This window comes from Natator depressus, chromosome 1, assembly GCF_965152275.1.
Source record: "Natator depressus isolate rNatDep1 chromosome 1, rNatDep2.hap1, whole genome shotgun sequence".
Taxonomy (NCBI): domain Eukaryota; kingdom Metazoa; phylum Chordata; order Testudines; family Cheloniidae; genus Natator; species Natator depressus.
In genome coordinates, this window is record NC_134234.1 from 157768582 (window position 1) to 157789985 (window position 21404).

General features: G+C 40.4%; 1 protein-coding gene across 1 annotated transcript in view; it reads left to right on the forward strand.

Annotated features, from left to right (window-relative positions):
* DSCAM (DS cell adhesion molecule) overlaps positions 1–21404 on the forward strand; it is a 607252-nt gene that overhangs the window by 559247 nt on the left and 26601 nt on the right. Inside the window, exons 29-32 of the mRNA XM_074969783.1 lie at positions 4919–5034; positions 8194–8343; positions 13185–13382; positions 19199–19501. Coding sequence (XP_074825884.1) covers positions 4919–5034; positions 8194–8343; positions 13185–13382; positions 19199–19501 — 767 coding nt within the window. The remainder of the gene's footprint in view (positions 1–4918; positions 5035–8193; positions 8344–13184; positions 13383–19198; positions 19502–21404) is intronic.

Here is a 21404-nt window from a genome sequence, read left to right on the forward strand (position 1 = left end):
TTGCTGAACTTGCTGCAGGGATTTTATTCAATCAGTGAAAAGAGAGGTGATCAGTGCAGTCATAAATGGCAAAAAAGGTGATCTATGAAACAATATCTCCATTAAGATGTGAACCACAGTATAAAAAGTTTTGAGAACCCCTGTATTAGTGGATTAAATTACAGAACATGTTTAGGTCCCTTTGGACATTTTGCCTGTTCACTGAAGTGTTTTCATAATATGCATAAAGGGAATTGCTCTTCAGAGATCATCTTATTGAAGGCAATAAGTGCCTGGAAGCACATATTTGCAAATACAATACACATACATACACACACACACACACACACATATATCATTGCTAGCTGATTATAAGCAGAGCTTTGTGAAAGTGAGACAATTTATTTATTATTTTGCTGTTTTGTTCTGAGTCATTTCACTATCCAGAAATATAATTCTTTTGTGAAATGACAACAAAATGACTGTTCTTGCAAAAATAACCTGCAAATATGGAAATTTCATATTTTCAGTGTTTGTTTCTTTGTCTGGAAAAAATGTTGAACTTTGAAACCATTGTGGGGTTTTGAAAATAGGACCATTTTGGTTCATATTAACTGAAAATCATACTTATTTTTAAGAAAATAAAAACCTCCAGGATATCTGATGATTTGCCAGATTGGACCATTTTCAAAAATTCAAACTCCTCCATCTCTGAGGTTTTAGATTTAATTTGAATTTACGGCACACCTGAGTAATTAGACTATCTCTGGTGTGTTGGTGATACATAGGGTTAATCAGTTAACCTAGATTCAAATCTAGACCCCCATCCTGCAGACACTTGCATATCTGTCGAGTCCCACTGACTTCAGTAGTATTGCTTGTGTGAGTACAATTACATACGATTGGAGTCCTAGCTAACTGTAAGTAACACGTAAAAATGATTTCAATAGAGTCATTCTTTGGTGTTTCTCTATCTCACAAAAAACCCACGTAGCTCAGCATATTTGGAAAGCCTCTGCTCAAAAGAGACCCAGTACTAACATAGCAGATCAGATCGAGTTGCATTGGCAAAATGTTTTAGTATAGCTATCATGTTACTTATCTGCAATCATTGCTGCCAACCTTTAATTTTTGTAAAGGAGTACTTGTGGCACCTTAGAGACTAACCAATTTATTTGAGCATAAGCTTTTGTGAGCTACAGCTCACTTCGTCGGATGCATACTGTGGAAAGTACAGAAGATCTTTTTATACACACAAACCATGAAAAAATGGGTGTTTACCACTACAAAAGGTTTTCTCAAAGGTACCCTGCAGCTTTAGAGATTAGTTGTTGCCTCAGGTTTCAGAGTAACAGCCGTGTTGGTCTGTATTCGCAAGGAGAGGGTGAATGCTTGTGGCACCTTGGAGACTGGCCAATTTGTTTGAGCGTGGGCTTTCGTGGGCTACGGCTCGCTTCGTCGGATGCGTACTGTGGAGGGTACAGAGGATCTTTTTATGCACACAAACCGTGAGGGGATGGGTGTTTACCACTACCGGGGGGTTTTCTCTCCACCCACCCCACTCTCCTGCTGGTAGTGGCTTGTCTAGGGTGATCACTCTCCTTGCAATGTGTGTGATAGTCGGGTTGGGCCATTTCCAGCACGGATCCGGGTTTTCTCCCCACCCCCACCCCCACCCCCCAACAAACCCACTCTCCTGTTGGTAATAGCTTGTCTGGGGTGATCTCCCTCCTTGCAATGTGTGTGTTGGTCGGGGTGGGCCATTTCCAGCACAAATCCAGGTTTTGTGCTGGAGATGGCCCAACTTGATTGTCGTGCACATTGTGGGGAGAGTGATCACTTTGGATGGGCTATTGCCAGCAGGAGAGTGAGGTGGGGGGAGAGAAAATCTTTTGTAGTGGTAAACACCCATTTGTTCATGGTTTGTGTGTATAAAAAGATCTTCTGTACTTTCCACAGTATGCATCCGATGAAGTGAGCTGTAGCTCACGAAAGCTTATCCTCAAATAAATTGGTTAGTCTCTAAGGTGCCACAAGTACTCCTTTTCTTTTTGCAAATACAGACTAACACGGCTGTTACTCTGAAACCTTTAATTTTTGTCAGTATTGACAATCATTCCTTCCCCCATCCCATTAAAAACCAGTTTGTTTGATTTAAAAAAAATCTACTGCATATATATCTTTTAAAGATATAAATAACAGCAAACAATAATCAAAATAGGCATTTTGAAAAAAATATGTGATTTAGGACAGTTTCAAAAGTGACTAGTAATTTTGAGTGCCCAACTTCTGACACCCTGTTTTTCAGAGGCGCATGCACAGCACATTCTGAAAATCAGGCCTCTTTAAGAGTTACCTCAGATTGGGTAACCAAAAACTGAGGCTCCCAAAATGACTAGTTAATTTTTGAAAATTTAGGCTTTTTTTAGACAAAAGAGGCAACACCCCAATAACTCACAGAGTTAAATATGTTAAATTGCTTGGTACATTATGAATAAGATTTCTTTATGTTATACCAAAACCTAGTATCATATACAAATCTAGAAAGTCTAGAAATCTCCCTTGGGGATATTTGTGCCCCTGTGAGTGCATTTAAGAATAAAAAGGGTTAAGGATAGAACTTTAGTCTTTGTGTTGAATGCCTTGGTTTGGGGTATTTAAGTCAGATCCCTGGGGAAGCTACGCAAGCCCCACATATTAACAGTTTAATGAAAGTTGTATGATTTGCCCCTCGCACCTCAAATTAGTAACAGTTACTAGTATTTGAGCTCAGCTTGGTGATGTTTTCTTTAGCAGCAAGTTCCAGATAAATTCCTCTTAACTGTTCATCATTGATTAGCATAAGGAACTGGCTTATGTTTCTAATTTTGAGCATAGAATAAGACATAAATTGCCCCTGAAATCTCTAACCCAGCCTTCACATTTACAAAGGAATGGTTTTCCTTACCTCTTTTGCATTAACCTACTCACTGACCTCAGCCCCAAAAATTAATGAAGAGGCATGACTGTTGGCCAAGCATCCAAAATGGCCTTAGTTTTACATAGGCCATATGTAGTCCCTTTCTGTATAAATGGGTGTGTAAGATTCAACCCTGTTTTGAATGTACAGATTTTTTCAGTCATTCAATTGAGAGGGGTGGTTATAGATAGATTATTCAAAATGATATTCATATCTTTAATCAGTTTTGAACAAACTTTTAGCACTTCATGCATTTCACTTGCTTAAAAAACAAACGAACAAAAATATTTATCCATAGTCAATAAATGAAGTATGTTATATACACACACCATCACAATGTCTACGGAGCTAATTAGCAACCTTGAGACAAATTTAAGGTTTGTGATCAGTAGAGTCTCTTTTTTTTTTATCATCTCAGCGTAACTAAAATGTAAGTAAATGATATTTTTCTTGTTAGGGAAGTAGTCTCTGGAATCCTTATCTATGAGATTATAATCCCTTGATGCTAATAGCCTGGATTTTCTAACATTAAAGACCCACTCACTTGAGTGGGTTGGGAATTTTTCAACAATTTTTTTTGGTTGGAAAATGCCAATTCTTTGAAAAAACAACCATTCATGGAGACAAATCAGTTTTAGTAAGAGGGTTTCTCATCTCCAGGATGGAATTTCGATAGAGAGAGAGAGAGACTTTTGTGAAGAAGGCTTCTTCGGGGTGAGGTCATGGTGGATTCTCCATCACTGACAATTTTAAAATCAAGATTAGGTGTTTTTCTAAAAGATCTGCTCTAGGAATTATTTTGGGGAAGTTCTATAGCCATGTGCTCTACAGGAGACTAGATTATCACAATGATCCCTTCAGGTCTTAGAATCTAGGAAGAGTCTATGAACCTCACAGGGCTGTTGTGAGAATAAACACAATAAAGACTGTTGATAGAGGCCATAATTCCTAAGATAGACAGAGTGCGGAAAAGACTAGAAAAGTAGAATCTGGTAGATATGTCCTAGCTCAGTTCTGGTGGATCCCATTGGATCTGTTGGGTTTAGAGACAGAACTGCTGCCAGTTTTGTGAGGGGAGGGAATTCCTCTGACAAAATGATTCAGGGAAAACAAGGGGGCCCATAAGGAGAGTTCCTTCCTTCCCTTTAGCATTTCTGTGGAAAGGGGTGAATGCAATATGGAGGATTTTACCACAAGTTCTGTATTGCATATGATTATGCTGCTCAGTTTTATTACCCATTTTCATTTGCTTATTAGTAGATGGCTCATTCCCAGAGTAATTTTCTGGTACACAGACTTTAAAATTGTTATTGCTTGTGTGATGATACAATAATTGTTTTATAGTCCTGTTCTAAAATACCAAATCCAATGAAAGGAGTTAATCCATGAGTGCTAACAAGGTCTATAATTTCTTACTACTGCAATGTCAACAGAACTAAAGTCTTCACTTTTCCTTATGCAATTCATTACTATTAATGGAAATTCTAATGAATGTTTGATTGATTTCTTAACTTACCAATTCTCATGATGTTCAGGATTTAAATCATTGCTGAAAATTAATGAATAGGAGAAATTTATATAAAACACCATCTTCCCACTGACCTGTTTGGTCAGCTCAAGGGTTCATTAGCCAAATCTGAGAAATGCAAAAAAATGGCAGCTTTATAACTGTTTCCATCAGTTTCAATATTGAACAACTGCATCGAAAACATTCAATAAGGGCTTTTGATAGATAAACCACTGAATAATGGCAGACTCAGTCCCTTGCCCCACTTACTTTTTCTCATCTCCCTACCAAAATACTTTAAATTAATACCACCTATTTGCTTCAAAGTACAATGAAAGAAAATGAAATGTATGAGAATTTTGGTGACTATGGTAATTTTATTATCTTAAGTTGAACGGATTTTTAAAAAGGAAATCCTTAAATATCTTTTCATATGGGGAGCGTTTTCATGTTTGTCTCTCTTTTGTGCTTAGTAAGAACACCAGGACCTCAGATACACTTAACAAGCAGCAGCAGACGCTAAGGATGCACATAGATATTCCCAGAGCTCAGCTTCTGATTGAAGAGAGGGACACAATGGAGACCATTGGTAAAATGTCAATGCACTTATGTTGCTTTATATAATAAATGTTTATGGTGGACTTTGCACTGCATCCTTTACACATAAAAAGGGCTAGGGTCCTAATTTACAAGATAATTTGTCCTGGTTGAAAAGTGAATTGAAGACTGTTCTACATATGAATCATTCTGATCTTTAAGGAACCCTAGCAAATTTAAAGTAGAGTAGGGCAGCAAAAAGTGAAGTGTTCCATTCTGACATTTTCAACATGAAAACTTTACTTTTCCATTTCAACATGATTTTTTGTTTTTAAATTTGAATTTGTTTATTCTAAAAGAGGTTATTTGTAAAAGGTTGAAATTAAAACAAAACATTTCAAAATTACTGAAATAAAATGTTTTGATTGACCCAATCCAATTTTTTTTTCAGACTATATACTTCTTAAATGAAAAGAACTAGATAAGTTCACGGCGGATAGGTCCATCAATGGCTATTAGCCAGGATGAGCAGGGATGGTGTTCCTAGCCTCTGTTTGCCAGAAGCTGGGAATGAGCGACAGGGGATGGATCACTTGAGGATTACCTGTTCTCTTCATTCCCTCTGGGGCACCTGGCATTGGCCACTGTTGGAAGGCAGGATACTGGGCTAACTGGTCCTTTGGTCTGACCCAGCATGGCCGTTCTTATGTTTGAGATTTCAATTATTTGCCCCAATTTGGGACAAGAAAAAATTAAAAAATCTCTAAAACTTTTGCAGGTCTAGAAAATGGTTTCCCACCCAAATCTACATAAAATGACCTAATTATATATCTGCCTCACTATAGCAAAAGTTATTCTGTATTCTGCTACATTGAATAAATAAGAAAAAAACTGAGATACATTAAAACTGGGACCCTGAAGCTAAACTCTTTTACATTTCAGAAGGTTGGATACCAAATCTCCTGGAACCAGACTCACCACTGTCATTCAGGTTTCAGGTCAAAAGCCATAAATAAGTTATGCCTGGGATGAATCTGAAGTCTCACAAAAACAGCAATTTTCCTAAGAGTTCAGCCCCACATGGGGGCTGAAACCTCGCCAAACAACTGATCTAATGAGTGTCTTGCTATACAAAATGGCAGGGCTCTCACAGAGGGAGCTGATCTTGCCAGATTTCTACCATTTTGGACAAAAAGCAGTCTAAAGCAAACTTGAAGCTGGCTTAAGTGGTCAGCAGAGGATTCCACTTGTATAGAGGAATATAGCGCGTATGTTGTGGTTACATTTAGGATGTGGTCAGAGGGAAGGGGACCAGCGGAGCCAGTAGGGATGTAGCTTAGCTCTGAGGCTCCCAGTCAGTCCCAGGATTGGGGAAGAATGAGCTAACGTTGTCCCATCACATCCTGTGCCAGGCTAGCTTGATTTGGCTGGACCAGAGGATTCAGCCCTTTCTGTGTTTCATGTTTTATGAGGTTGCTTTGAAGACAAGATCCACACATCACCTGCAACATGGACATTTTTGTTTCCAGTTTTATGTTTCCAAAGTTCATTTCTGTGCTGCAATCTTTTATGATAAGTTTTATCCTATCGGGAGATTTCACTCTTGAGTTATAGTAGTTGGGCAATAGGGGTTTATAATGGAAATGCCATTAGCTCCTTAACTACAGCAATGTGATTGGTGCCACAGTAATAGACTGTGTTGCACAAAGCAGTAATAGTAAGCCAGCACTTTGACAGGATTTTACATAGGCTTTGGCAGGTTTTATTCATGACCGGAGTAAGAGCTCCTCTTTTGCCAGGGACCGCATAATTTGGTTTCATAACGTTCATTCTATTTAGGGCCTTTTTGGGGCAAAAAATGCCATTTATGTTACTGTGCAGAATTTTTCACACTAATGTTCTCTTGTCAGTTGAAAAAAACCCCAAACCAATTGTTAGAAGCAGTGGATCAGCCACAGCTGATGGGTAAATTCACAGAATCACCATTGCTGGCAGTCCCTTTAGAAATGCATTAAAAAGCTGTACATTGTATGATAGCAGGAATTTCCCATGGTTTTTATTGCTATTAAGAATAAATGAAAAAGACTGTAATAATGTAAAAATAAAATCTGGAGACTAAACCCAGATAGCACTAAGCATTCAAATGTAGATGTTCTGCAAGCGTGAAGTCAATGGAAGAATTACCACTGATTATAGTGGGGGCAGGAAGGGACTTATTATTAAATCTTGTATGATTGAGAATACTCTGCATTCTGTATAGCTTCTTTTTAAAAAAAACAAAACCAAACAGCACTGTGATCACAATTGTAAAGAAAAAAGCTACTAGCTGCCACAGGACCAACTGCTCCCCCACATAGCCTGGCTTGGTGCAGGGAGGGGTGGAGATTCTGTATGGAAAGTCAGAAGGAATCCTCCACAGTGGCTTCTGCTGTTTCTTTGCAGAGAATCCATGCAGTAGTGGATTCACAAGTGTTCCTTTCTCCCCTCCTTGGCCTGGGGTCTAACTACCTCCCCTACCCCACTGCACCAATCCTGCTGTGCAGATCGGAGGAAGCCTCTGTTCAGCTGTACTCCGTGGCATGCAGGAGAGCCACACCACTTGCACCAGGCTCTCCAAATCCTCTTCCTATTGTGCCACTGACCCACACCAGTCAGTTCTGCTGCAGGAACTTTGCAACATAAGGAAGAGGCAAGATTTGGCCCATGGGCTCCAGACCACAAAAGCATTTATGCATGTGCATAACTGTAAGCACAAGATTTGTCCCACTTCCGCGAGAATGTTCAGATACTAAAGCAAGTTCATAAGCGCTTTACTGGATTGAGGCCCTAATGCTGCAGTATTTTTGTTCTGGTGCTGCAGAGGTGAAGCTAGCCAGAAGAGAAAGCACAAATGAGCTAACAATCTGCTTTCGACATCACAGATACAATCACTTATGCTAATGACAAACGTGAAGGGGCGAGAGGAACCAGTGTTTACAAAATGGAAAAAGTCCAAGTACTTAAGGCAAAAGATCGTTACAGGCAATAGAAAGTGTCTAAAAGGATACACAAAAAGCCCATCTGTGTCCCATAAAGTCATCATATCACAAATGAAGGCCCACAGGCAATACTCATTTCTTTAGTTTTGTGTAAACTTGAGGACTTAAACTATTTTTAAGGATCAACAAAAATGTGATTCTTTATTTTAATATTCATTTTCTATTGCTTATAGATGACAGATCAACAGTGTTATTAACTGATGCTGATTTTGGAGAGACATCTAAACAGAAGTCATTGACAGTTACTCATACGGTACATTACCAGTCTGTCTCACAAGCTACTGGACCATTGGTTGATGTTTCTGATGCCCGGCCAGGAACAAGTCAGTATAAAAGAGACTATATTACCTAGAGCAGATATCATTACCACAGTATTTATATTATCATGGTATTGCCTTTATTTTGAATGTAGTGCGGAAACTATTTTGTGCAGCAGAAAATAGTCTCTTTTACAATTGGACCCACTGTAAAAGTGGTACATATTAAGGTTAATACAGTAAAAGTTTCCTTTGCATGTTAAAATGTAGATGTAATTTAAGGTAATTCAGACCTGAGTATTCCTCAGAGGAAATTTATGCTGCATTTTAACATCTAGAATCTATTGAGCAAATGTTTCTAGTGGATTTTCATAGCTAATAGATATTTATTTCTCAGCAATCAATCTTTATTTCATTTCTCAATTAACTGTGATTGTTCCTAATGTTCTAGGATATGAGAAATACATTTTCTGATTACTGCATTTTTGGAAAAGTTACATTTCTAGTTACTGTATTAAATCCATTTTCCCAGCTATATCCATGCGGAGATCATCTTACAATGATTTAAACAACAAAATTAATAAATATACCCTTACACTACATTCTTCCTAAACTCCGTTATAAACTTGTTCCATATCTGCATAATTGGAAAAATTTCATTAAATATAAGGACTACTTACTAGATAGTAATATGGTGTAATGTGGCATACTTGAAGTATATAAACAATTCCTAGGAGGTATAGAAAATACAAAGATCAAATACTGTCATTGATGTTTATTATATTGAAGAATCAAGATTATGAGAATGAACAATATAATAGAACCCTGCATTGTTTTAAAATCTAACTATCTTTAATGCTGCAAGATCCTGCACTCCAAAAGTACTTGTCTTTCCTTGTGATGATTAGAGGCTGGGCGACACCCCAGAATACTTACACTTTCCATCCCTTATCTCCTCCAAATCAAAGCCCATTGAAGTCCATGGAAATACTGGTACTTAAAATGGGCTTTTAATGAAGCCCAGTAGTCTGGTTCACATGCATCCCAGCAAATTTCATGGGAAAGGTGTTAAATATATTTACTGTGCATTTTAATATTCCTTGAATATTTGAAAGTAACACTGTAACATAGGTGCTGGAATGTAACATAGGTGCTGGAACTAGGGATGCTGGGGATGCTGCCGCACCCCCAGGCTTGAAGTGGTTTCCATCATTTTCAGGGTGTACAGTTTGGTTCAGTAGCTCTCTGCACCCCCACTGTGCAAATTGTTCCAGCACCCCTGCTATGCACAGCACCAGTCTTAGAATTTTGAGTAGCTTTTCCCAAACTTAACAGACTCATTTAAATGAATTTGAGGGGCTCAAGGATATGCAATTTTCAGCCTTCTCTGCTGCAAGTGAAGAACAGCCCCGCTGTTTGTGCTGAGCCCCATGAATAGCTACCAGTATATAAACAGATTTGTTAAAATAACAATTCTCCAAACAAGCTGGAAATCTGAGATTGTCAACCCCCCCACAAATGCAGAGACCATCCATCCATCAGAATCCATATATGTGATTGCAAAAAATCTGTGTAATCATCCTTTTTTAAGTTGTAACACAATTGTTGTTTAAAATCTAAACGTTTATTCAGAAGACAAAAATTGGGTACAACTGTTGCAGTGTCCACATTCCAGCTGTGCTCTGCTAGGGCCTTCATTCCATTTGTTCTGTCTCCTTTCGGAAGTCTAGTGATTAGACTCTTCTGTTCCTTGCATTCAGGGAGCATAAGGTCTAGGATTATAGCTGGCACCTGCACAGCAGGAGGAAAGCTTCTTGTACTTTTCTCCCATGCTGCTCACCTGCACTGGGACAGTCACAGTCTGGAGTGAAATCTTGGCCCTAGAATCATAGAATATCAGGGTTGGAAGGGACCTCAGGAGGTCATCTAGTCCAACCCCCGCTCAAAGCAGGACCAATCCCCAATTTTTGTCCCAGACCCCCTCAAAGATTGAATTCACAACCCTGGGTTTAGCAGGCCAATGCTCAAACCACTGAGCTAGCCCTTCCCCTCTCCCCCCGCCCCCCGCCCATTGAAGTCAATGGCAAAACTTACACTGACTTCAATAAGGCCATGATTTCACCTTTGGTCCTTAAAGTTCGTGCATGTTTCAAGATATTTCTAAGACTAAGTCTGGGAAATGTACTCTAAGATTCAGGAGATTTAGGTCATGTCTTCGGGATGACTTTGATACCTCAAAAAACTGAGGGTCTTACATGACGTGCATGGATTTCAAAGATCCACTGGCATTTTTCTTTGTAAGAGCTCCAAGTTCCAATATTCTTGGCCAAAATTTGTCCTCTGCCCAGTGCTGTGCTATGTGTTGTTGTGTACTGTTGGGGGTTGCCCTCTCCTGCTAGAGATGATTGTGTTTCCGTGGTGCACTGTGCATATACTTCACAGCAGGTTGTAAAGGGCTTGGGATGCTTCAGGATGAAAGGTTCTGAAAACATGTACAATTGTTTGTTTATTTGTGATATTCTGGGCTAGCTGAGATCTTCTAAAGGGTATAGCTACCAAATGCCAGTCAAGGAATAGCTACTCACTTCCCAGCTCTGGGAACACTGCTAAATGGCAAAGAACTGTGATGCAGCCCAAGCCTGAGCATCTACACTTCAATTAAACAGCCCCTTAGCCCGAGGCCCTGAGCCTGAGTCAGCTGGCACAGGCCAGCCATGAGTGTTTAATTGCAGAGTGCAGCTGTTAGACACAGGGAATTTGTGGAGGGCATCTTCCACACACACCCGCTGCCTCTTGGATTTCATGTCTGCAGAGAATGTGAGTTACCCTTACAAAGCCACACAGGAGAATAAGGAGGCACAAGGTACCCCCTTGCTCCCCACTCCTGACCATCCAAATACTGATATCACAATTCATACTAGGCGAGAGCAGCAACAATGGACAGACAGGAATGGGGAATGATCAGAGGCAAGGCTGTGCCCCTCCATCCAGCAGACCTCAGCTGTCACAGAGGAGGAAAATATCTGCTAATGGTGTAGTAATTTCACAGTTCCCAGCACCCAACTCTACCGCCCCCTTCAGTCTGCTTCTGAGGTGGCACAGCTATTCCCCATTCCTTGCTCAGGGTAGATTGGAAATTTACAATCTAGTCTCTTAATAATTTCCAACATTATTATCTAGTTATGAAAAGATAGCAGGCTAGCCATCTAACTATTGTCCTTGTTCTAAAGAGCAGGCATGCTACCATGTTTATCAATGGCATTGAGTTTGTATTTTTCTTTTGCCTTGGAGGAGGATTTGAAATAGAAGGTCAAACAGGCATGGCCATTTTGTATTTATAAATAACGTGCACCTTTGAAGTAACAGGCTGTAAATGCTTCATAGGGAATGTTGATTCAGAAACAGTGCTCAAAGTCAGAATCTAGTGATGGTTTATCCTTAAACCCATTCCTGTTCAAGTCTCCCACTCTGAAGTGGTAGAACAGACTTACCATTTGAATGTCAAAGAGCACTGTTTAATTCTTTTACTCACCATTGTTACTAATAGAAGCTTCAAAAGAAAAATCTTTCCCTGATGGTTTAGTCACTTTCCATTTGCCAATTAAAGATTTTTCTTTTCCCTTTGGCTTATGATTAAGGCCCTACCAAATTCATGCCTGTGAAAATCACATCACAGACCGTTAAATCTGGTGTCCCCCATGAAATCTGGTCTTCTGTGTACTTTTACTCTATACTATAAGGTAAACGTATACAAAAGTACACCCTTACTTCTTTGCTGCTGATGGCAGCAGTGCTGCCTTCAGAGCTGGGCACCCGGCCAGCTGTTGCTCCTCTCCAGCCGTCCAGCTCTGAAACCAGTACAGAAGGAAAGGTGGCAATGCTGTGACCACACCCTACAATAGTTTGTGACCCCCTTATGGGTCAGAACCCCCAATTAGAGAAACACTGAGTCTTAAGGGCTTTACATGATTATATTTTGTTACAACACCGTGAATTTTAAGTTTTAAGTATCTGAAACCATGAAATTAAAGATTTTTTAAATGCTATGACCGTGAAATTTAAGAAAATGGACTGTGAATTTGGTAGGGCCCTACATATGATGAAAAACAAGCCTTGTTTTTGTCCCAGTGCTACTGATGATGTCAATAAAGCCTAAGCAATCGATTTTGGCAGTTAGCTTACTTGCTCTCCCTTGGAAGGATGGATGGATTGTCTCTGGAGCAGCAAAGAATAAAATATTTTAGGCCCAACATAAATAGTTGATTTTTTTTTTAAATTTCTAAGGAAGAATTGGGGTGATTTTATTTTTTTCAGACACTGTAAGAATCTTTATGGATAAATTTACCATCAGAACTTGGAGGATTTTACGATTTGCCATGTTTTCAGCTATCTGGTAACAGCCCTTTAGCATGCATGATTAATAACATACTAGCCCAAATGTAAACTAATAAATAAATAATAAACACATAGGGTTTTGGTAATGAGTAATACTATTGTATGTTAACGTTAAGCAAGATCCCTTGCATAGGAAATGTGATCATATAATCTCTTAGCCATTTGTAATCTTTTCATTTATATTTTATAAATTTGGAGTTATTATGATTCATATGAAGTGATAATGAGTGAACGGCAGTAGGGAACGGGTTGGATCCCTTTACCTGTTTCATTCCCAGACTATTTAACATTTGTGACTGTATAAACACGTCGAATTTCTGTGAAGAAAATGTCCTAATTTGGGGATGTACTCACTGCACTTCACTGAAACACATTTTCATCCTTAACTCCTTTTCATCAGTTTCTTTTTTAACAATATCTCAGTCACCACTTCATTTCAGTTATTCTGCTGGTGATTTTTCATTGACTAATTAAGAACTTAATGGCAAAGTTTCTCTGTTTGTCAATCACAGATCCTACTACAAGAAGGAATGCAAAAACTGGGCCCACAGCTCGCAACAGGTACGCTAGTCAATGGACTCTCAACAGACCCCATCCCACTATATCAGCCCACACCCTCACCACAGATTGGAGGCTGCCAACACCCAGAGCTGCAGGATCAGTAGACAAGGAAAGTGACAGCTACAGTGTCAGCCCCTCACAGGATACAGGTATAATGTCATTTGCAGAATTCCTCTCTAAAGACAGGACTAGCATAACTGTAGTATTCAGTGCATGAGATTTACCATATTTGCTGCTGGGATTAAGAGTTGTATTTTCTTTTTAAAGCATTTTAAAAACATACCTTCTAACTGCAACTGCTACTGGGTTATACTACCATTTATGATAACAGGCATTGTGTACGTGACTTCCTATGCCAAAAATGCACTCCAAAATCTTTTTGATGATTCTGTGGGTAATTTTTCTGGTCACTGAAACTATGTACTTCCTGAGCTCTAAGGGAGAGGTATGAGAATTTGCTTCAGGAAGTGGTAGTATTAGTGCCGGGAAAATGGAGTCAAAACTGGAATGGTTTTAAGGTTTGAGCTACTATAAGGTAAGTCGTTTCCAGTGGTGTAATTTGCTCATAGGGGGAATGCCCAGCTTTCAGGCCCAATCCATACTCAGTAACATGGATGGGCATTGGACAAAGCCCTGATTTTATTTGGGAACAACTGTATCTATAACTGATGAGAAAGGGGAACTCGAAGATGCAATTCTTCTCTCAATCTTAATACTAGCCTTGTTGTGTCCCGGTTAAAATGCGGTTGCGAGACTGAAAAGTGAAGCTGATTTTCCTTTTCCTCTGTACTCAATAAGAGATGAAGAAATGTACAGCCTTAAATGAATTACATCCTGTGATCAGGGACACACTCACACAGCAGTTCCAAAGTTAGGTTTAAAAAAAAAACCAAGGAAAATGTTTGTTTTGAGGTATATCACTGGCAGAGGCAGTGACTCCCTATCTAGCTCAAGGCTGGCCAGAAGCAACTGCTTGTATTCCCTTGGAGTTTAGACGGGGTGAAAGTAACTTAACAGACTTACCAGTTTGCAGGGTGGTTGGGGTCCTGAGCAAGGTTGTGGGGGTGGCTCTGGGCCCCCAGAAGGCCAGACTCCCCAAGCCAGCCCTTCAGCACAGTCCGGCCCATGCCGCCCGGGGCTTTGGCGGCAATTTAAAGGGCCCAGGGCTCCACCTACTTGCATGATAGCAGTAGCAGCAGTGGCAGCCGGAAGCCCCAGGTCCTTTAAATCACCGCCGGAGCCCCTGACTCTTTAAATCACCCCCGGTAGCCGCAGCAGCGCCCGAGAGCCCCAGAGCTTCAGCAGCAATTTAAAGGGCCAGGGGCTCCAGCTGCTGCCAGGAGCCCCAAGCCCTTTTAAATTGCCAGGCCACGGGGTATCTGCCCCTTTTGCCTTCCACCATCAGTGGCCCTGCTGGTACGGTCAGCTGTGTACCGGCGGCCACTTTCTTACTAGTACTCCGTACTGGATCAGCTTTCTTTCACCACTGGTTTTAGAGTGGCTAAACAGGAAAGTCTCAGAACAGTCAGGCCCCAGAAGAGAAAATCATCCAAAGCAGGATACACAAAGAGCTTTTCACTACATAGAAATATGAGGGTTTTTTTGAAAATATCCAGTTATTTTCTGAGTAAGAAAAAGCAGACATCTGCCTTGCCTTGATCTAAAAACATTTGGTCCAAGCTTTTCAAAAATATATTCCTAAAGATAGTTCCTTAAATCCATATTTAGGGACCTAAATATGCGGCTTGATTTTCAGAAGTGCTGAGCACTACATATTGCCCATTGGCTTCTGCTCGGCTACTCAGAGAAGTAAGCACTATACTCAGTAATATTCGTAGGATTAAGCTGTTATTTTTTAAGAATGGACACCCTCCTTTTAAATATCTTTTAAAATCTACCGCTGCTTACATATGCTATCCAACATTAATATCAGGAACTTCCTATGGGCTGTGCTTTTGTCATTGTAAGGTACATCATTAAATCAACTGATGTGAAATTTACAAGACTATGTGGATAGATACATAAAAATAAAAAGACTTGTAAGACTTATTCAATTAAGAATCAAGGTATATTTACTTTGCTGTAATAGATTTATGCATATCTAAATCAGTAGGATATTTTTTTATTCTTCAAAGGGAAGGTTTGGCCCTAATAATGTACAAATTATATCTAAAAAAGCACAGTGGTGGGCTGCCCTAATGGCTCATGGATATTTCTGTGTGAAGCTGCATGAAAATCCAGGTGACTCTCTCTTGGGCTGAAAGGAAGTAGGAAAGTTGAGGAAGGCAGTATGTCCACTTTGGTTAAAGAGAGAGTACTTCATGTTGTCCATCAGACATGCCTCCAGTTTCATCCAGACTTCTTTATCTGGAAGGAAGGTGAAAACCTTATTATGGGCATGCTAGATTGTGGGCATAATCCTGGATTTGCTATGCTCCAACTTGTAGACCATCTCCAGGGGGTACCCCTTTAGTGTGCCAGATCCCCCCAAGGGGTCACATTCTTCTATAAGGTAGGCCACATGGGCTCAATGCCTCTGGCACTGAGCCTCCCAGGCTCCAGAACACCTGTTCCTCAGCATGAGCTTTGCTCAAAGAATCCAACTGAAGCAGACTCCTGTTCAGAGATTTTTACCCCTTTGGGAGATTGATGCACTTCAGCAAATATCTGTTGTGACTTTATATAGCCTTTTTCGAAACAGAGTAGGGTTTATTAGTCAACTAGAAGACAGCATCGGGAAGTCCTCAGGTTAGCATAGAGAAACAAAGGTAAAGAGAGGGTTCAGGCTGGCCAATGCTAGGGCTGCATCCAGCCAGGCTATTCTAGAATCCACCTTGGCTCTGTCTCTTTGTCCCTCAGTCTCTCGTGAGAGCTGCTGTGTTTCTGTAGCTCACGAAAGCTTATGCTCAAATAAATTGGTTAGTCTCTAAGGTGCCACTAGTACTCCTTTTCTTTTTGCGAATACAGACTAACACGGCTGCTACTCTGAAACCTGTGTTTCTGTGTTGCCAGTTCTTATCACAGATATCTGACACCTCTTGCCTTTGTTCTCAGGACATGGCCTGGCTGTGTTCACATGTTCAGCTGCCTTTGCAGTTAGATGTTAACCTTTGGTCATAAAAGTTTCCATTGTCTCTTCCAGGACCTCCATTCACACATGTTCAATTTGCTAATTATTCTGGTCTCCAGCCAGGCAGCTATGTGAGTCAAACACCTCATGTGTCCTGCTCTGCCCCTGGACCAACATTTTAACCCTTCATTACTCATTGGGTAGCAATACTGAGGTGAGAGGTACAGAGTCATACAGATAGTTCATTAAAATGTTACAGAAAATTCCCACACAAGCATATTGTCACATATCCCAGCACAGCAAGATTCTTCTCGCTCAGGGTAATTTTATTTCATGGACAAGTAAAATATCATTAGTTTTTCTCATCATCATCCAGTTATCATGGAAAAGGACATGCAAGTGGGTTCACTGCATGGGCTTGTAAACTTTAACAATGATTTTACAAGCCTGCTTCATAACCTATAGTATTTGAACAAAAGTTGTTAATTACTAGACACCTTCCAACTGTATCCCTGCCCTTTAAGATGTGCAGGGTTTTATATTAGAATTAAAATAGATTTTTAAAATTAAAAGTAAACGTGGAAACTTGGGTCATGGAAGGGGTACACAACACAGGGGTGACAAAACAGTATATATGTTATGCTTTTGATTTCTAGGAAAGGAATGGGGTCAGAGTGATAAATCTATTGTTATTTTAAAAGATGAAACAATTGCATATTGAGTTGTACAACCAAACGTAGCCGTGCTCCATGTCTAAAGCTATGTCTTCACTAGAAACACCACAGCAGCACAGCTGCAGTGCTTCAGTGTAGACACATACTACAGCAAAAAGATGGGTTCTCCCGTCACTCTAGTTCAGGGGTGGCCAACCTGAGCCTGAGAAGGAGCCAGAATTTACCAGTGAACCACAGTTTCACTCATTTACCAAAGAGCCACAGTAATAGGTCAGCAGCCCCCCATCAGCTCCACCTACCCTGCTCCCAGCGTCTCCCACCCACTGGTGCCTCCCCCTCCCTCCCCACACCTCCGGATCAGCTGTTCTATGGCATGCAGGGGGCTCTGGGGAGGGAGGGGGAGAGAAGTGAGGGCACTGCAGGCTCAGGAGAGCGGGCAGGAAGGGGCGGAGTGGGGGCAGGCCCTGTGGCAGAGCCAGGGGTTGAGCAGTGAGCACCTCCCGGCACATTGGAAAGTTGGCGCCTGTAGCTCCAGCCCCGGAATCGGTGCCTATACAAGGAGCTGCACATTAACTTCTGAAGAGTCGCATGTGGCTCCGGAGCCACAGGTTGGCCACCCCTGCTCTAGTTAATCCATCTCCTTGAGAGGCCATCAACGGAAGAATTCTTCCATCAACCTACTGCTGTCTACTCCGAGGATTAGGTCAGCTTAACTCCATTGCACAGGGATGTGGATTATTCACACTCCTGAGTGACATAGGTGGATCCACTTAACTTTTTAATGTAGTGCTGGCCTAAGAATCCATAAATGAAATGAACGAAGGGTCTACCAATTTTGATCTGCTTTCAAGCTCCAGACTCAGTTTTGCAAAGCATGGCAACTTGGGACATATGGGGGCAGAGTTAACATTTCATGAATTGTCCCAGATTTATGGGCCAGTAGCTTTAAACTTAGTGGAGATATGTCCAAGAGTGCTTTAATCATTCAAGGTAAGCTTGAAGGTCCTAATCAAATTAAGTCATATAATAAAAGTACTTATGAATTAAAATAATGCATTTACCTCTTTATAATTGACAGGTGTATTGCTCTTCTTATGGAATAAAAACTGATACCAGGACTCTAGTATATGATATAAAAAATAAAGACTTGCAATTAACAAACTGTTGCATCTAGTTACTGTAGTAGTCTCATTTTATGAACTAGTTGTTGTTGCAGCTACTATTAATATTATTGTTAATGTATTGAGTATCGGTAATGTGCATGGAACTGTACAGAACCTGGAAGACGACATGGTTCCTGCTCAAGGACCTTGTGAAACTTCTCTTCTCTCCTGACACACCACAGCTGAAATGTATAGCATTCCAGGGACTTTTCCATTTAATTAAATAGAAACCTCTCATCTGCTTCACTTTTCAGGGTTTGGCATTGTACTTGCAGTATGCTTTACCATAAACAAGTGACTAATTAAATCTTCAAGAACAATGATGCTTGTTCAAGGGAAGTTGATATCTCCAGGAATTGGTAATGGGAAAAGAGACACTTCTTTATTACAAAGGACTTAATCCTGTGTCCATTAAAGTCAATGGTGAAGTTACCATTGACTTCACTAGTGATGAATCAGGCATCAGAATACAAGCAGACTGGTAGTGACCAAAAGATGTTACCTTCTGATGAAGCCATTTGCTCTATGTGAGATGAGTTGGTGGTTTCAGTCCGGTTCCCAGAAAACAGATGTCGGTCTCAGAATTATTGCCATTCTGTTGTACCTTTGTTGGCATTCTCAACAGAAGGACCAAGGTGTGAATGAATATAGAAAGAGAGCTATCCTTTCACCACTCGAGGTGAGCCCTCTGAAACATGTCTGAGGCACATTAACAGGATACTGTATTGAAACTGCCCATGGCAGTGTCTGTTTTGTGAATAAACAGTGGCCTTCTGTTTTTCTTTTGACATGTAAAGCACTAAACTTACTTTTCAAAAGGGAAAGGTGCGGGGGGGGGGGAAGAGTAGTCACATTTTTCTCACTGAATAAAAGTTTTTTTCTGCTTCTAAGCAAACAAGTCAATTCTGATTCATATACCGCTGGTAAGGCAATGAGACCTCATTCATGATGAAGTTGTCATAGTCAGGAAAACTACACTCTAGTAAAAACCCTTTAATATTAATGATTTAGGTACTGAAATGACCACACTATTTTTTTAATCCTTTTTGGATGTTTAGATCGAGCAAGAAGCAGCATGGTCTCCACAGAAAGTGCCTCCTCTACGTACGAAGAGCTAGCGAGAGCATATGAACATGCTAAGATGGAAGAGCAGCTGAGACATGCCAAGTTCACAATTACAGAATGCTTTATATCAGACACATCATCGGAACAGCTAACGGCAGGGACTAATGAGTACACAGACAGTCTGACCTCAAGCACACCATCAGAATCGGGGATCTGCAGATTTACTGCTTCACCCCCCAAACCTCAGGACGGAGGGCGTGTGATGAACATGGCAGTTCCAAAGGCACATCGGCCAGGTAAGAGCACAGAGCTAACTTTTTGGTACTTTGGTTGAGTATTTCACTGCATGCATAACGTGATAGATGGAACAAGATATATCGTAATGAAGGAAGAAAATGTTCCTATTTAAGGTAAGTATTCGCAGAGTAAAGAATCACTTTTTATCATAACTGATGTTATATTCAGTGTAAGTTTATCCTCCTGTATACAGACAAATTAAAAACAATGGCATGGTAATACTCTTTCACTGATCTCGAAGGAATGCCACAAAATGTCATTGAAATTGGTTGCAGACAGACATAATACCTTTTCAGGGACGTTGTTGAGATGTTGTACTATCCCCTTGATGTCTGTGCTTACGGAATTATAACTATCTGAAACTGGAAAAAACAAAAATGTAAAAAATATCAAGGGAACAGGCTGCCTCGGGCAACTGACAGCATAGGTGCTGGAACTAGGAGTGCTGCTGCACCTCCAGGCTTGAAGCGGTTTCCAACATATACAGGGTTTACAGTTTGGTTCAATGGCTCTCAGCACCCCCACTGTGCAAATTGTTCCAGAACCCCTGACTGACAAAGGGATATGGAGCCTTCTACTGGTAGATCACTAACTTAAGTCCATCCCAAGTTGGTAGTGACTAATAATGCCTCATGGGTGCCTATTCATTTTAGTCCAGCTCCTGGAAGGCAACAAATTCGATCTTTAGTGACACCCTAATACTATGTACTTACTTATACAATTCATAGGTATGCATGGTGCTCTGCAGGCAAATATGTCAAAATCCCTTCTCTGAAGAGTTTACAGTCTAGGTTAGACAATGCATGACATGACACAGGGAGAGATGACGTAAGTGAAGAACGATTTACACAGTGAAACATTATGAGGTTATTTATTTTATTTGTAATTTCATTTTTAGTAAGTTTGCTCATTAGGCTGGGTTGGTGTCAGGGCTCCCTATATGTTTAGAAAGCAACTCATACATTGTGGGTGCTATCCTAACACAAATAATAAATATTACTAATTGAACAAACGGGATTTGGAGGAAGAGAGAAACAAGCATAACAAATAGTGTTGAACAGGTTGCTCCAGGAGCAGGAAGTAGCATGGAGGGAAGTCAGGAGGGGTTTGTGGGACAAGTATACAAGAAGAATGTGAAAGGACTCAGAAAAAGATTAAATAAAGTTCTAATAATATAGGCAGGGAATTACCAAGCCAATGAAAAGGATGAAAGAGGGATGGGTAGAGGAAATACTTTAGTGGAGAAATTGACTGATTCCCACCTGGTTACACACTGGAAACACAGACCCCAAGAGTGATGATCACTTGGGATATGTGAATCTACAGAAAACAAGAATTAAAGGTAATTTTTTTTCTTCCTTTGCTTAGGGGAAATATCCACATTTCACAGTTGAAGGAAAATTACAATCGGGCCCTTCCAGTCAGTCAACAGACATGTTCTATAAATTCCTTAGGCAAATAGAAAAGTAAACTCCTTTCATTTTTCCAAATAAATTACTTATGCTTATTTAATATTTTTAAATGTTCTAATGTATTCTAAATAACGTACATGCTCCCTGAGGGCAGCCAGTGCTAAAATTCAGCCCCCACGCTTGAGTTGGAAAGCTTCATGGTTTAAGATCTCAGCAGTTCCCCTCCAGTGAATTAAAGATTTGTAGTCAGCCCTGAGGCCATCAGCTAAATTGGTTTGAATTCACACCCATTTTCTTCCTCAATTTTAGCTTCCTCTTGCATTAAGGAGAGGCAATATATCATGTGTCATGGTAATTAGTGTTAGGGGGCTTATTCCTTCACCCACTTACTTCCCTGGTTCTTCTTCTCGCATGAACAGAGAGCAACAATACCCGAAGTCCAAAGGCGCAAACAATTCGATGTTTATTGGGGTGAACTTCCAGCAAGCAT